We start from the raw sequence: 16,187 nt of genomic DNA on the forward strand, positions 1-16,187 counted from the left end.
GGGGAGGGGTTTTAAAAAGAGGAAGTAAGGCGAGTCTTCCTCACCCTGAACTCTCAACATTTTCTATCAATGGCAATAGAAATGATTTTTGGGGACAGCCAAGTTTTTCAAACAATGGGTTTCTGGTTGCATTGTCTGTGTTTTTTTGGGTCCACTCACCAGTTTTGTCTTTTCCCATTGTCAGCCCAGCTGAGCAAACATAAAATGACAATAAATTATTTAAGATTCAGCTAACTACCTCAAGGCCGCTTTTCCTTCTAATTTTTAATTATTTTTAAATAACTAAATTTTAACTAAAATCCTAATTTTCCTAAGATTAGTGCTTCACCAGTGATTCCTTACCCACTTTCTGTGGGGCCCCATTCCAGCTGTGATGTGGAACCAGATGTTTCACACCTCTGGATGTACAAATTTTAGCATAACCCTTTAAAGTTTTAGCAGCACTTTAACGTTACAGCTTATTTTTATTTAGCTTTTTACAGTAATCGCGTTTAATTTGAATTATTTAGCAATTTTTTGCTACTCAATTCATTGCTTGGAAGGTGCTTGTGTGTGTATGTGTTAAGATTCTCCCTTTATACAGGTTTTCACATGGTTTTTGTGGATTTTTATGGGATTTTAACTTATTTTTCACAGGTGCAAAATGCTTTTTAATAGGAATAGATTATGTCAACTAATTGATGCCCATGCAGAGCTGATTCATATTTGGAAATGATTTGGCTGCAGGCAGATAGTTTCCAACACCATCTATTATGCAGATTCCTACCTCGTTTACTTACCCAATTAAATCATTAAAATGCCTCCAGCATTTGCAGCTTTTTTTTTTTTTTTTTTTTTTTTTTTTTTTAAGGAAAACTCTCCCTTTTTTCCTTCCACAAACCTTGTTCCCAAATTCCCTCCACGCTGGGGTTTCTGGTGAGATTTGGGAGATGCAGAGACTGGGAGATGTTTGAGAATGATTCTAATCAGAGGTTGCAAAAGAAGGTGGTGGCTCCACTGCACATTTCCCTGTGCCACATTTTTGTGGCTGCTCAGCTCTGACCCCATAATTCTGTGCAGACATTAAATTGTAGGAGCTCAAAGCCCCACAGGTGTTTTGGGAGGTTTCAAATTAGGGAAGGCATTAATTGTAAATTTTTTTTTTTTTTTTTTTTTTTTTTTTTGCCTGGTGTGTTCCTCCCTGCAGAGTCCTCGAGCTTGGGCTCAGCTCCAAGATCCAGGTGCCAGACAGAGAATAAATTATTGCATAAATCAGAGTCCTGTGGCCAGAGGAGATCTCGGGGAGGAGGAGGAGGGCGGGGAGTGAGGCCAGCTCTGTCATTGAGGATCAAAGCTCCTGCTCCTGCCTCTCCATCCTCGCTGCAGCTGCTCCCTGCTCCCTGCACAGGTGAGTTCTGCTCCTTCCAGCCCAAATTTTGCACAGGAAAATCTTCCCTCCAAGCCACCCTGTGATGTCTGATGGGAAGAGGCTCAGGTGTCACCTGCTTTAGGAAAAACTGGGTGTGATGGGCAGGAATGGGGTGGTTAGTGAGGATATTGCCACAAGGAATTATTAATATTTTGAAGCATTTGTTTAGCTCAGCTGGCAGGAAAAAGAGACAGGGAAAATGTGGAAGCAAAATGTCTCTAAAATCTCTGGCAAGTGGCTTTTTTAGGATAAAATCCAACTCTGTTTGCATCTATGGAGTTTATTGTATGCAATTTCTGAGGGATAAATTTCTTTGACACCACCAAGAGTTTTTATTTCCCAATTAAAAAGAGGGAAATTAGAAAAAAATAGGTTTGTTTTCTCTTAGGGAAGTGTCAATAACTGAAATATCCTGTTTTCCCTTTTCCTCTCCATTTGTGTCCTGCTGATGACATAATGCAACACTCAGTAACTATTGGCATTGATTTATTTCTTCTTTAAAAGAAATCTGGGTTTATTATTGTTTTACATATATAATATATATTATATATTATATATACATTATATTCATTATATTTTATATGTTATATATTATGTATAGTATATATTATGTTATATTACATTATACACTTCTTTCTTTCTTTCTTTCTTTCTTTCTTTCTTTCTTTCTTTCTTTCTTTCTTTCTTTCTTTCTTCCTTCCTCCTTTCCTTTCCTTTCCTTTCCTTTCCTTTCCTTTCCTTTCCTTTCCTTTCCTTTCCTTTCCTTTCCTTTCCTTTCCTTTCCTTTCCTTTCCTTTCCTTTCCTTTCCTTTCCTTTCCTTTCCTTTCCTTTCCTTTCCTTTCCTTTCCTTTCCTTCTTTCTTTTTTCTCTCTTTCTTAGCTGGGTGTAGTTTCCTATTTTTGGAATTCTGTATGTGTGGAGTTCTCCACACTCTCAGTTTACACCTGGGACTTCAGCAGCAACTGGAGCACGAGACCTAAAATCCAGTTTGCAGGGGCAGAAATGAGCAAATTCTGTATAGAAATGCACAGGTGGGGAGGAGGAGGAGGAAGGAGGGAAGGTTTAAAGGGATTTTTAATTAAGCTGCTCCACAGAGTGTTGAGTAACCCAGTGCAAGGTGCAATTCTGGCAGAGCTCAGCCGGGAGGTGGGATTGCCACAGCTGCTGGATAAAATCAGCTCTCCTTGGTGAGGATGGGCAGTGAGAGGTTCCATCTCTGTGATTCCCCATCCTCCATCCCGCAGGCAGCTCTGGGAAGGGATGGACGTGAGGAGCACCCTGAGCTACCTGTACTGGCTCTTCTGCCAGTTCGAGCTCATCACCTGCAGTTACCTGATGGAGCCCTGGGAGAAGCTGCTCTTCTACTCCTTCAACCTGGCCGTGCTGGGGCTGCTGCTCTACACCACCTATGTCTGCCTGGCTTTCCACGCCAGCTCAGCCCTCCAGCTGCTCTGCAGCTGCCTGGGAAACCCACGGGAAAATGCTCTAGCTGTGGTGAAGTAAAAGCTCACCCTGACTTTGGGATCCAAGCTTTTCCTCAGCCCAGCTTTGTCCAGGAGCAGCAAACTCTGCTTGATTCTCTCTTCGTGTTTTGCTCCAATCAATCCCTGTTTTTACCATTTGATTCTTCATGAGCTTTCAGTTTTAAGGACCTGTTGGAATTACAGAGCTGGGATTGGGACAGGAATAACCCTCCTGAAGATTTTATTATTTCAGGGGAAAGGGACAACACCCCTGAAGATTTTATTATTTCAGGACAAAAAAACAACCACCCTGAAGATTTTATTATTTCAGGTGAAAGGAGCAACCCCTCTGAAGATTTTATTATTTCAGGAAAAAGAAACAACACCCCTGAAGATTTTATTATTTCAGGGGAAAGGAGCAACCCCCTTGAAGATTTTATTATTTCAGAGGAAAGAAGTAACTCCCCTGAAGATTTTCATTCCAGAGAAAAGGAACAACTCCCCTGAAGATTTTCTCATTCCAGAGAAAATGAACAACTCCCCTGAAGATTTTATCATTCCAGGGAAAAGGAACAACCCTCCTGAAGATTTTGTCATTCCAGGGAAAGCTGCTTGGATAAGGAAAGTTTTCATCTGGAGAAATGACACAGCATGAATTTGTTCTTGTCTGCCAGAAGAGATGTGCACACAAAAATCCTGGACCAGTGGGAGCTGCTTCCCTGAGCTCACTGTGTTTTTATGGAATGATTTCAGGATTTATTCATTCTCCTTGATTGTTTTATACAATGAATTATATTATCATGATGCAAACAGCAACCACTGATTCATTAAAAATGGGAGGATGTGCTGCTGTGAAAATCTGTGATTGAAACTCTCAGGTTCTTGGGCTTTATAAAAACAGATAACTTTTGGTTTACTGTAGAAGATGAGTAAATCATATAGAGAATATAACACTACATATTCACTTGTGGTAGGGTTTCAGCTGAAAATAAAACCCCTAAATAATGTAAAAAATACAATGTCTCCTTATTTCCTAACCTTTTTCTCCCTACTTTTCCCATTTTACACTCTCCCTGTTGAGCAGGGTTTGAAACACAAACCCCTGAGCTGTAAATAACGTGCTGGATTTGGCTGGGACTGCTTTTGTTCCAAATTCCATGACTTTTCAGCCTTACAACCACCAGATTCCTGTGCTGCCAGCTTCCTGCAGCAGGCAGGAGCTGCACTGGGATGAGCTTGGGAATCAAACTGGGGTTTGGAATCCTTGGGAGATGAAGGGAGTAGAGCAGGGTGACAAAAATCCACATTTTTCACCCACACTGAGGTGAGTTTGGGGAGTTTTCCCAAGCTCTCCTTGCAGAGGATGGGCTCTTGCTGGAGGAGGCAATCCAGGGATTTAGGGAATGAGGTTTGGGCACAGGAGGCGACAAAACAAAGTGAAGACATTAATGATGTCATTTGTCACCTCAGCTGCTTTCCCAGTTTATAATTATGGGGAAGTAAGGTTGGAGATGGAAATAAATCCTCTGGGAAAATGAGGGCAGCTGTGCTCAAACTCACAGGTCTCTTAACAATGCCCAAGTATCTCTAAGTTTGTAAAAAAAGATCTATTCAGTACTTTCAAATTTAGATCCAACTGGATGTTTTATTAAAGTAATATAATGGTTGAAGTAGTAATTAGTGTAGATTCACTTTCATGCTTAGTCTGTATTTATATTTACTGATATTTATCAATATAATTTGTATTTACTGATGAAGAGGGAGCACCCAGTATTTTAATGAGATCAATCTCTAGACAGTGATTTTTTTTTTTTCCCAGTCTCTAACACAGAGAAATACAGGCAGTACTTTGCATTGCAGGTGCAAAATCTCTGTTTCTCAAGACTGTGTAAATAAATATTGCTGCAGAGTGGCTGGGAGTGAGGCCAGGGCAGGACAGGTCACCCTCATCTCCAGCAGAGGATTCCCCATGGACACCCTGAGCATTCCTGCACATTCAGGAATCCCACAGCAGGCTGGAGGAGCAGGAACTTTGCCCTGTTTGCTATTGCTGCCCTTCCCCACGTGGTGTTTGTGGGTGCCTCTTGTGCAATGGCTGGGGCAGGCTTTGGGACAGGATTTGGGGCAGGATTTGGGGCCGGAGTGGGGGATAGCCCAGATCCCAGCTGGGCTGGAGGAACAGGACAGAGCCAGGAAAGCACCAAAATCCAGCAGAGGAAACAAGGGCCCAAGTGGCAGCTGGGCTCCCAGAGCTCCTGACCCATTCTCCTCATCACCCCCTTTTCCCTGCCTGTCCCAAGACTCCAGGATTTAAAACATTTCAGTTCCCAGCAGTGCCTGGGCAGGTTCCTGCTGCAACACCAGGAGCCCCAGGGGCTCCAGTTTGGCTCAGGTGTGTCAGGTCAGGCTCAGCTGGGAATGGGATCAGCATCAGGGCAGGTTTAGGGTGGAGATCTGCCAGAGCTCCAGGGAGGATTTTTGGGGTTGAGCAAGCTCTTTCCACATTTCTCCAGATTTTTCCACAGGCTGCTCTGAGTGGCCACATTTAGTTTTTCACACTTGATGCTCAGTGTTGCAAATCTAAATGAATGAATGCATGGGTGAGGCAGGAAGTGTTCCAAGAGGAATGGGAAGTGGAATATTCCCTGCACACCCTTCTCTGTTGGGGGAAGTTTCTGTCCTGGGGTTCTAAGAAAGGAATGCAAGGATAACATTCAGCACCATGCAGATCCCTGCCATGTGAAAAGGAAATATTTAAATTGCACAACTTAACCCAGGCTGGTTCAGCAAGAGTGGAAACTAAAGAACAAAATAAGAACCAGCTGCTAAAATCAAACTGCTCACCAGGAAACTTTTGATGTTTCCAGCCAGAACATCCTGGTGGATTCCCTGAATCCTCGAGTCATTTTTATTGTAGAACTTTCACACCTTATCTCCCATTAAACTTTAATCTGTGTTTTATTGATCCACAGAGTTTACCCTTCCTAAAGGCACTAGAGATGCTTCTGTCCATGGAATTTTCCCCCCTCTGCTGCTGATCACTTCAGTTTTTAGAAGCTGAAGATAATTTCTTACTCCTTGTTGTTGCTGTCTTTGTTTTGCACTTTGCTTTATTTACAGCCACGTGTAATTGCAGCTCTTATCTTTGCTGTTCATTACCTGACCTGAAAATCCTGCTTGTAAAACGAACCTCTCAGCACTTCCTGGCCTCTGCATCCCACAGGACATTTCCATCGTGCAGGGCTTTGGTCAGAGCAGGAGGGAGGATCCAGCAGGTCTGTTTGTTTTTCCAGAGCTGACCTGAAATTCCTCTGTCCTGCTTGGCTGAGAGTTTCTGCTTCACTCCCCTGCTCAGCTGAAACTGCTTCATGCAACAGTTGAGTTCCAGTCTCCCTGAGACAGGAAATTCCTCCTTCCTCTGCTGCTGACATTTCCAGTCTAGAGCACAGGTTTTATATGAAATAGGATTTATTTAGGTATTTTTCAGGTATTTTTTTCCCAGGGATCAAGGTGTGAATCACCATCCTTAGAACACAAAGTCTCAGCAAGGTGTGCAAACAACACCAAATATTTCACAGCTTCAGGAATTTCCTTCCATCTCCCAAATCTCACTGACCAGAGTTGAGTCTAAAATTTGCTTTCAGGGCTTTTCAGTCCTTGTTGGGGATTTCTTACCAAAAATGGTTTCATTTGAGGAAGCTGAATATTTAAATTGCACAAAATCCCTTCAGTTTCTTGCTTTACCATCAGGCTTTGGTTTTGTCATGGAACTGAAACCCTGACAAGTTTTAAACTTCATTTCCTCTTTCTCACTTGGCTTAACCAGGTTCCCATCTTGTATTTAGGAGGAAACACAGATTCTGACAGCAACAGGGTTTTTTGTTCCATGGTTATGTCCTGGAATGAGCTACAGGAAACATTCCCAAATCCCTCTGGATTTCCAATTCCCACCCCTCCTTTTACCTGCTCTGGGAGGTGCAGCTGAAGCTGAGCTAAATCTGCAGAAGGAGCAGCTTGAAATCCTTCAACACCAAGCTCAAAGCAGTTTTTCTTTATTTTTCTTTAGCTTGGTGTTATTTTGAATTTAAAGATGAAGAACTGCACGAGCAGAAAGAGTTTTTCCTGAGTTTTTGGCCAGCTTTTCCTTGGAGCAGGGAGCAGCTCCTGGGGCCATGCAGGAACAGTGACATCAGCTGGACTCTCATGCTCAGCACAGGCACATCCTGATTTTTCTATGGATATTCCTGCAGGGGAAAGGGGAAGAGATGGGATTGGATCCATCTCTGTCAGTCCCAGGGTGGAAATGGAGCCACACTCTTCCCACTGGCATCCAGTGAAATGATTCCAAATCCCAAAATTCCAACAGAAGGAATCTGTACCCTTGTGGAACTTTTAGTGGAAAACTTCCTGACACAATATTCCTCTGGAATTCCCTATTTTAAGCTACTTCCAAGAGTGAGAGACTGAAATAAAACTGATTTTGTTGGGATTTTTTTTTTTTTTGTTGGCCCAGGAGCTGTCCCTGGAGTGCAGCCAAGCTCAAGCACTTGGCCTGAGGTTAAAATTTTTCCCAAAAAGTTTTCCCATAAATATTTCACCTCAGCAATTTCCATCTGACCCATATTTAGGACCCCTGGAGTTCCATCCACTAACAGATTTTAAAGCAGTTAAAGGTGAAATCATCACCTTAAGCTTTACATCAACACACAAGACTTTTATCTAGGAAAAAAAAATTAAAAATGAATGTTTACACACTCCAATCTCCTTTTTTCTGTTCATTTTCCCCTCAGTTATCCAGCTTTTGTGCTGAAAGGTCTGACTTACAAAACAGATTTTTTTTTCACTATTTTCTTTGAGCAAAACAGAATTCCAAAGTTCTGCACAGCTTTTCCCATGACTTCCAACTCAAAACTCATCAACATCTGGGTGGAAATGCATCATTGAGCAGCTCTTAAAATCCTGAATGATTTCTGTAAAAAAGGAACTTTTTGTGAGAGATTTTCAGGAAGAGCTGCAGGGCAAGGTGCAGCTTTTATCCATGATAATGTCTGTGGTTACAGTGCAAGTGAAAATATTGGCAAATATTGAATTTGTTGGGCACTCCCTAAACCTCTCTGAGCTCCCAATGGGGCACTGGAAACTTGAGAACCAAAGAAACCCAACTTTGGTTCTGGGGAGCTGCTCCACCAAACAAATCCCACAAATCCAACCCTTGGATCCAGCAGCACAAAATCTTCCCAGACAAATCTTCTGCTGGAAGATCCATGAAGGGATGAGATAACACAGCAAATATTCAATATTCCTGGGAGACTCCAGGAAGGAAAAGGATTGATGAGAACAGCACAGTTTAAACCCAGTTTTTATTTCTCCATCACCAACCACCAACAGGGAATTTATTATTCTGTCCTCTTTGGGCATGCAGAGTGCAACTGGATTTTAAAATGAACTAAAAAATGATGAAGGAAAATATCTCCAGAGGTTTTTAATCCTTTACAGCTGATTTATTAATTAATTCCTGTGCATATTGCTTTTAATCCACTGATCCACACATGGGATATAGTTCAGTACTCATCACACTCTACAGGATTTTCCAATCTTTCTGATCAAGGGCTTTCCAGGGAAGTTTTCTTTGTGCAAGGGAACAGAAATTAGTCTTGAGCTTCCCCAAAATATGGATATATGGAATAATCTACCAGTATCATAAAAGGCTTCAAACCATTGTGCCAGAAAATGGGGAAAACTTTCCCCATGTAAGAAATTAAAGCTGTAACAGTAGGTAGGGACTTCACCTAAAATCTTTCCTTATTTTCTCCACTGCAGAAATTGCATGGAAAGATCCCTCAGGGTTGGGAGGAACTTGTGGAATTGATATTGCAATGCTTCCACCAGAAATTGAACTTTAATTGCTGATTCTCTGGAATATCATCCATAAAAGATGAATTCCAGGCCATTGTTTTGGGCTGCAGTGGGAGTTCTGTCACTTTTCCTGCCCTTGTGATGGTTAATTGTGGTCTGGGGAGTTTTTTCTCCCCAAAGGAATTTTTATTGCATGGAAGGCACTGTCCTTACTCTATCAGCATTTCTGCTCCCTCCCCTCCAGTGGCATCCTGGGAAATGTGGAGATCTTCCAGCATTTCAGCCAGGCTGATCCGTGGGGCTCCATCATCATCTGTGTCACTCTCCACTGGAATATCTGCATCTAAAAACACACAGAAACCCCCCAAAAAATCAGCTAAGCAAAGAAAACAAACCCCAAAACACCAGAGCAACCCCAAGGGAAAAAAATCAAACCAACACCACCAAAACAACCAATAAACAATAAAACCTAAAAACTCAACAGTCACCTCATAGGGAAAAAATGAATTTTTTTAAGAAATCCTTCACCCAGCAGGGATTTTGGGTGCAGGAGGAAAGTTCTTTTTCATGTCAAAGACAAGGAAACAAAACCCATCAGGTGAAACATCTGTGAAACACCTCACAGCATTTCTCCAGGCATGAATAGTTTGGAGAATGCAAACAGAATTTCAGTAAAATTATTTTGCCTCAAACACAGGATTTAACTACACCTAAAGAAGGATTTTAAAAGGCCTTACTTCTGTAAATGTTGACATTCTTCCTTATGGTCTCATCCTCTTCCAGATCTTCCAGGAAGTCCTGGTATTGTCTGTAAAAGATGTGGGATGTATTTACTCATTTTCCTTTGGATTGATGGAAATTCATGCAGCAAAGTAAAGCCACAGAAACAAAACCAGAGCTGAAAGCATTCCCACATTCCCCTTCCAGATCTTCCAGGAAATCCTGGTACTGTCTGTAGCAGATGTGGGATGTATTTACTCACTTTTGGATTAATGGAAATCCATGCAATGAAGTAAAACCACAGAAACCAAAGCAGAGACATTCCCCCATTCCCACCTCATTCTCGCTGCTGTTTTACCCTCACCTATTAACTCCCAACTCATTCACCTCTCATTTTCTCCCTTTTTGCTCTCAGCTGGAGGTTATTTAGAAGCTGGAGCAGCTTTGTCACTGCACAAGGAGAGCAGATACTGAACCTTTCATCATCTGTGTCTGTGGCCTCCCTGTCCCTCTCCAGCTCCTTCAGCTTCCAGTTCCTGCGGCGCTGCCGCTTGGAGCGGTCGTAGCTCTTCTTGATCAGCACCTGCAGGGAAAAGCAGCTCCTTGTTCCACCTCCCAAAATCCCAAATCAGCACCCAAACCCACACCTGGGCGTCTAAAGCCAGCTGGACTGGCACTCAGCAGTGTTATATGGAATTATAACACTCAGAAAATGGTCCTGAAGAGACAGGCACACACTGGAGTTATAAATCAGTTTTTAGCACTCAGTGGTTGGTAATTGGAACAAAAACAACAATTAATGTATTATCTAACCACTGTAATTGAAAAAAAAATCCAACAATAAATGTATAATTTAAAAACCACTCAAATATTTAAGGAAATAATCCTTCAAACTCAGATGGTGCTCAAATATGGCTGTTAATATCCTCTCCTCCTTCAGGCACTGCTCATTATAAATCATAAAATCACACTCCTTCCTAGCCCTGAAGAACTTTGTACAGACAAAGGGATTTTCTTACCACATCAGGAATATGTTGGGGGTTCATCTTGTTGGCAAATTCATCATTTAAGTTGCAGTTGGCCAAGTCAAAGCTAAAATAGAAACAGGAGTTTTATTCTGCTTTATAAAACACCCTGAGCTCAATGTTTGTGTTAAAGGGCAGCACAGTGCAAGGTGCAGAGAAATAATTCCAGGTGAAAGCAAACAAATAAAAATCCACATTAATGTGGATAAGGATGAGCAGCTGCTGTTCCCAAATCCTGTTCTGTTGGCACTTCCCAACCTCTGGAATCCAAACTGCAGCATCCACTGAGGTTCTGCTGGGCTCACAACATTCATGCTCAAACTTTTTTAAGCATCACCTAATTTGCCTAATCTTACAAAAAATTCACATTTGTTATCACTGTATGTGATATTCATTAGCAAACAAATAATTAACTGCTGCTTTAAAAATCCTTCCCATCCATTTGTGGCTAAATTGTGATTCCAAGCTGCACTCTGAAGGCAGTCAGCTCTCTTATTTCTAACAATTTTTAATGAAAACTCCTTCTAGAACAGAGATTTTTTTTATTAGGACCAGGATGATTCCACCCCTTTTGCTGCTTCCATTTTGAAATCAGACCAACACTTTCTTGATAACACACACAAATTCAGTCATTAAATAATCATTTAAGGAAAGTTTTAGAAAAGAAGAACAGACCCCAAGACCAGGTCTCCAGGATTCAGGATGTGCCCCAGGTGAGTACAGCAGAAATATTGGTGATCAGTGTCCAGCTCTGAGGTTTTCCTGACCCAGGCTTCAGCCAGAGTGTGCTTTGGGAATAGAAAATAAAACATTCCTTAACCAAACCCAGCTTAACCCCAACATCTGCACTGATTTAAACTCCACTTGTCATTAAACTTGTGTTTCTGCATCAAATATCCAATGAATCCCTTGCTACTCCTCACTGCTCATTAAATAAAAGGAAATGGACATGGGATTCCCAAAAGCTGTTTCCATAAATAGACATCTATTTTAGTTTTTAACTAAGATCCATTAATTCTGATAAAAAAGAAATGCTTCAACAAAACCAATTCACTCATAAGAGCTGCAAAGTTAATATTTCAATACCCGTAACAAGCAGAGTTTAAACTCTTCATGATGAATTCCTGGAAGTGGAATTCACACTGTGCCTGTGCCATTTCCAAACCAAATGGACCCAAAAAAACCTTTTGCCAGGGGCAAGCTCCAGAAGAGCCCAGGCAGATCCAGAGCATGAATTCAGCTGAGCAGAAGGCCCAAAAGAGAGAAATCCTCACCTTGTTTGAGCGAGCCCCTGCCCCAGCACCTTTTTTCTTCTCATGGACCCTGTTGATGTCCATGATGATGAACTCCTCCAGCTGCTTGGGGTGGAACAGGCTGTTGAAGGGGTGACGCCAGTAGGTGTTCCCATCAATTTCAGCAACTGCAAAATGATCAGGGAGAGAGTTTCTTGTGAAAAAAGAACCATTAACCAAAAGGAAGGCAACTGACAGACACATTTTGTTCATCAGTGTAACTCAATTGTTTAGGACATGACCCACATTGCTGCAAGAGCAGCTGATCTGGGACAGACTTTACTCAAAGGAATTATTCCCTGGATCCATCCTTCAGAGGGATTCTGCTGCCCAGGCTCACCAGCACACACCAAGCAAAGCAGAGAATTTCAGAAAATTTAATCCAGTTGCCATCTAATTGTAGAGGAATAAATCTGACACAGGTAAATGCTCAGAACATCCAGGGACTCAAGCTGAGCCTGCTCATTCTGCCCTATGGAAATCAAGCTTGGAGAACTCAGCTCACTATGAAATTTCTACTGTACAGATAAAGTGAACAACATTAAGGTCCAAAAATCCAAGATTTCGTGGAAACAAACCAACAGCAATTGTGGCAGCAGAACAATCAGGAGCTGAGGAAAAGCCCAAACTCACTCTGCAGAGTTCTGGGGTCGATGAGGTGGATGGTGCTGGTCACTCTGATGCACACACAGATCTGGCTCATGTTGCCCAGACTCTGGGCCAGCTTGGGTGACAGACACACAACATTGTCCTGCAAACCAAAACACACAACTGACATTCCCATTTCCTCAATTTTTAACCAAAACATCTGAAATAAAGTGTTAAACTTTGGCATTTTTGTGTTTCTAGCCGCAGTAACTTCTGCATTTCCCATGTGGATCCCTCCCCACCTCCCAAATGACCTCCATCTCCAAATCCCACCTCTTCCCACTTCCCACAACACCCTAAAGATGAAGCAGAGGGAAGCTACCTTGCATATGGGAACAATTTCCACAGAGAAAGTGCTTTTGTAGTTGTAGACATTGCTGTGAATGTCGTGGGAGATCAAACGTTGGGATGATTTGGATCTGTAAAACATGAAAATAGAATTTTCAGGAAACAAGAGGGACATCACCTGGAATAGGAGATCCTTGGAACAAAGTGTCTGTATCATAAATAAAAATATTAAGGAAGCAGAGGTAAATTTTTACCATTAAAGTGGAAAATGTGGGATTTTTGTAGGAGGGATTTTTGTCTGTTTTGATTAAAATACAGATTCCTTACACTTGCATTTACAAAATTATTTTAAGACAAAGGATTTAGGAGAATTCCACAAAGTTCTGAGTGCTCAAGGCAATGATCAGGAGTGCTGTACCTGGATGGAACTGTACACTGAAGGAAATCCACCATCTTCTGGGCATGTTGCTTGGAAGAGTAATAAAAATCCAGGCCATCTGAAAAGAGAAGAAACAAATCTATTTCTATCCTATTGTATCTAATATAATTAATAAACTTTTCTCTACACAGCTCCCAGCACACACAATGAAAACATCCATCACAAATCCAAGTTATTCTTCCTCCAGAGCCACTCACCATGGATTTCTTTGATCCTTAGTGTGTTTTGATGGAGCCTGTGCTTTAAAATCAGCTGCTCCAAATAGTAAAAAGTCTTCTTGTGCAGAGTCTAAAACCAAATAATCACAAAAGCATCAAGGTTATTTAAAAAGCATCAAGTACAAAGCAGGATATCTGAAGAATAAACATTTATATGAAGAGATCACCTAGAGAAGGAATATCCAATATTTCAGGGTGTGCTACTTATATCAAATTATTTAAAGCTTTAATTTCTCATTTTTGTGTAACTGGTTGCTAGAGAGATCTAGTTCCTTTAAAGAAGATTCAAATATTTATCCCACTGTTGGCAAACTGTCTTAAAATACAGGAGGGTATTTAGTTATCCACACAAGACCTTCCTGCCAGCATCATTTCAGACAGGAGAAAGTTTTTCTAAACTGAGTAAGATAAAATTCAACAACCTTGAACACAAAACAAGTCCCTGTGGCTAAGTGTGGGTACATTTCTGTCTGAGAAATTCAGAAAATCACCCAGTTCTTTGGTTGTTCTGCCAGGATCAAATAAAAATTCAGTTTGTCTCTACCTTTTGCCTGACTTGCACCACAGCTTTCCAGAAATCCTTGGCTTCAATCCTGTGGCAGTCTTCACACATCTGAGACTGAACAATGTACTCCACCACAAACACCTGCTGCAGAACTGCCCCATTTATCACCTGCAAAACCAAAGTTTAAGCTCTTTTTGGGTCACAAATAACAGCAGTATTTTCCCATCTTTACTGCAACAGACAGTAACTTTCTTCATTCTGATGAATGGCACTTTAGCAACGAAATTTAGGCAGGATGAAATCTAATAATAAGAAAATTAATAATTAAAAAATCCTGTTGTTTGCCATAAAAGTTTTTTAAAAGCCACAGGGAGATGGTTGTGCTCCAGTTACCTCTTTCTGAACAGTCAGCTTGAGCTTCAGCCTCTTGGAATGTGGTTCTGTCCAAATGAATCCTGCATCAATGAGCCGGACCTGCCCGTGGGGAAGGGCAAGAGCTCAGTAAAACCAAGTCTAACTCCACAAAAAGAAACTTATGGTCCAGTAAACAAGTGAAGAAGTGAATAATCATAATTAAAAATATATGTATTAATATCTCAAATCGAATGAATAGTCAGAAAATGGAGATTGATTGATGTAAAATAAAGGTGCTAAATCTCAGGTCTTTCCCTCTAATAACAGTCTGAACCTAAGGGATGCTTTATTCAACTTAAATGTGAATTTGAGTTAATCTATACACAGACCTCTGCAACCCTTTTTTATATCATCATCAACCAGTGAGAACAAATACTGCATAAATAATTTCTGAAATTAAGGTACATTAAAATCAGCATCCCTCAGTTCATTCTGCTCAGCTCCCATCTCTACAGTAACAATTGTGACCAGGCTGTGAAATCCCAGCAGGATCAGCCTCTCACCTTGCTCAGGGAAGCTTTGATTTTCTTCAGACACAAAGCCAGCAGCTCTCTGGATTCCAAGGCACACTGGATCCAGGTTCCTGGAGGCTGGAGATACCTGGGGATACAGGAGCACTTTACAGCACCTGAAAGCTGCTTGAGCACCTTAAATCACTCCAAGGACCAGCAGCTATTTCCAAAGCTTTCAGTTTAGGAACACCAATGCAGCCACAACTTTTAGAATCATAGAAAATGATGGGAAAGTGTCTAAGATGAGTGAATTAATTCCCTCAGTACTGCCAAGGCCACCATTCAACCACATCCCCAAGTGCCACATCCACAGGGCTTTTAAACCCCTCCAGGGATGGGGAATTCTCCAGTGCCAGGCTGGACAAACCTTTCCGTGAAGAATTTCCCCCAATATCCAAACCAACCTTTCCCAGCTGTCCCCTCCTGCCAGGGAGTTGTGCAGAGCCACAAGGTTCCCCCTGAGCCTCCTTTTCTCCAGGCTGAGCCCCCACAGCTCCTCACCACCCAACTTTTGCGCTTCTGCCCCCCAAAACCCTGAGGCTGATGCACTTTGCTGCCGTCCCCAGCGGTTTGGCGGCTCCTCACCTCTCGCACTGCTTGCAGAAGTGCACCGTGCCCTGCTTGGGGATGCCCTCGGTGATGTCCACCTGGGCCCGCAGGCAGCCCACGCACATGTTGGCCGGGTTGGGCGGGATGGGGACGCCGCACTGGCAGCACAGGCTGGGACAGGGGGACAGAGAGAAGCACAGTCAGTCACAGTCAGTCACAGCCACAGCCACAGCCACAGCCACAGCCACAGCCGCCCCCGCCCCGGGAAGCCGGCCCGCCATCGCTCACATGTGTCCCTGCGCCGGGGCCGCCGCCGGCAGGTACTCCATGGCCGCGGAACACGCGGCGCTTTCCGGCCGCCGGAGGAAGGGGAGGAGACGGCGGCGCCGAGCCCGGGGTGGAGCGAGGGGGACACGGAGAAGCGGGCGGGGACAGTGAGGGTGTTATGGGGGAGCCGTGAGGGAGCCCGGAAAGGGCAGTTAGGGGGCCCTGGAGAGGCGAGCGGGAGCTGTGAAGGAGCCATGGAGGAGCTCTGAGGGAGCTGGAAAGGGCCGTGATGGAGCCACCATGGAGAGGCGGGCGGGAACCGTGAGGGAGCCATGGAGGAGCCGTGAGAGAGTCCGGAAAGGGCCGTGAGGGAGCCGTGATGGAGAAGCCATGGAGGAGCCCTGAGGGAGCCCGCAAAGGGCCGTGGTGGAGCCGCCACGGAGAAGCGGGCGGGAACCGTGAGGGAGCCACGGGGGGACCGTGATGGAGCGGCCATGGAAAGGCGGGCGGGAACCGTGATGGAACCGTGGGGAAACCGTGATGGAGCGGCCATGGAGAGGCGGGCGGGAACCGTGAGGGAGC

General features: G+C 43.1%; 2 protein-coding genes across 2 annotated transcripts; one reads left to right on the forward strand and one right to left on the reverse strand.

The window, feature by feature from the left end:
* Positions 1–1,310: 1,310 nt before the first annotated feature.
* On the forward strand, positions 1,311–3,657 carry LOC130256870 (serine palmitoyltransferase small subunit B-like). The gene is made up of 2 exons (XM_056498955.1): positions 1,311–1,387; positions 2,654–3,657. Exon 2 carries the CDS (start codon positions 2,670–2,672, stop codon positions 2,910–2,912), a length of 243 nt encoding a protein of 80 aa, XP_056354930.1. The 5' UTR covers positions 1,311–1,387; positions 2,654–2,669; the 3' UTR covers positions 2,913–3,657.
* Positions 3,658–8,838: 5,181 nt separating this feature from the next.
* On the reverse strand, positions 8,839–15,704 carry NMD3 (NMD3 ribosome export adaptor). Its single transcript, XM_056499141.1, has 15 exons — positions 15,627–15,704; positions 15,375–15,509; positions 14,781–14,877; positions 14,257–14,337; positions 13,903–14,031; positions 13,338–13,428; positions 13,120–13,198; positions 12,736–12,832; positions 12,399–12,516; positions 11,748–11,893; positions 11,149–11,261; positions 10,468–10,540; positions 9,925–10,031; positions 9,466–9,536; positions 8,839–9,071 (listed from the first exon to the last, which is right to left on the reverse strand). The coding sequence occupies exons 1-15, from the start codon at positions 15,665–15,667 to the stop codon at positions 8,938–8,940; spliced, it is 1,512 nt and encodes a 503-aa protein (XP_056355116.1). The 5' UTR covers positions 15,668–15,704; the 3' UTR covers positions 8,839–8,937.
* Between the last annotated feature and the right edge of the window lie 483 nt (positions 15,705–16,187).

The sequence above is a fragment of the Oenanthe melanoleuca genome, chromosome 9, assembly GCF_029582105.1.
Source record: "Oenanthe melanoleuca isolate GR-GAL-2019-014 chromosome 9, OMel1.0, whole genome shotgun sequence".
Classification (NCBI taxonomy): Eukaryota; Metazoa; Chordata; class Aves; order Passeriformes; family Muscicapidae; genus Oenanthe; species Oenanthe melanoleuca.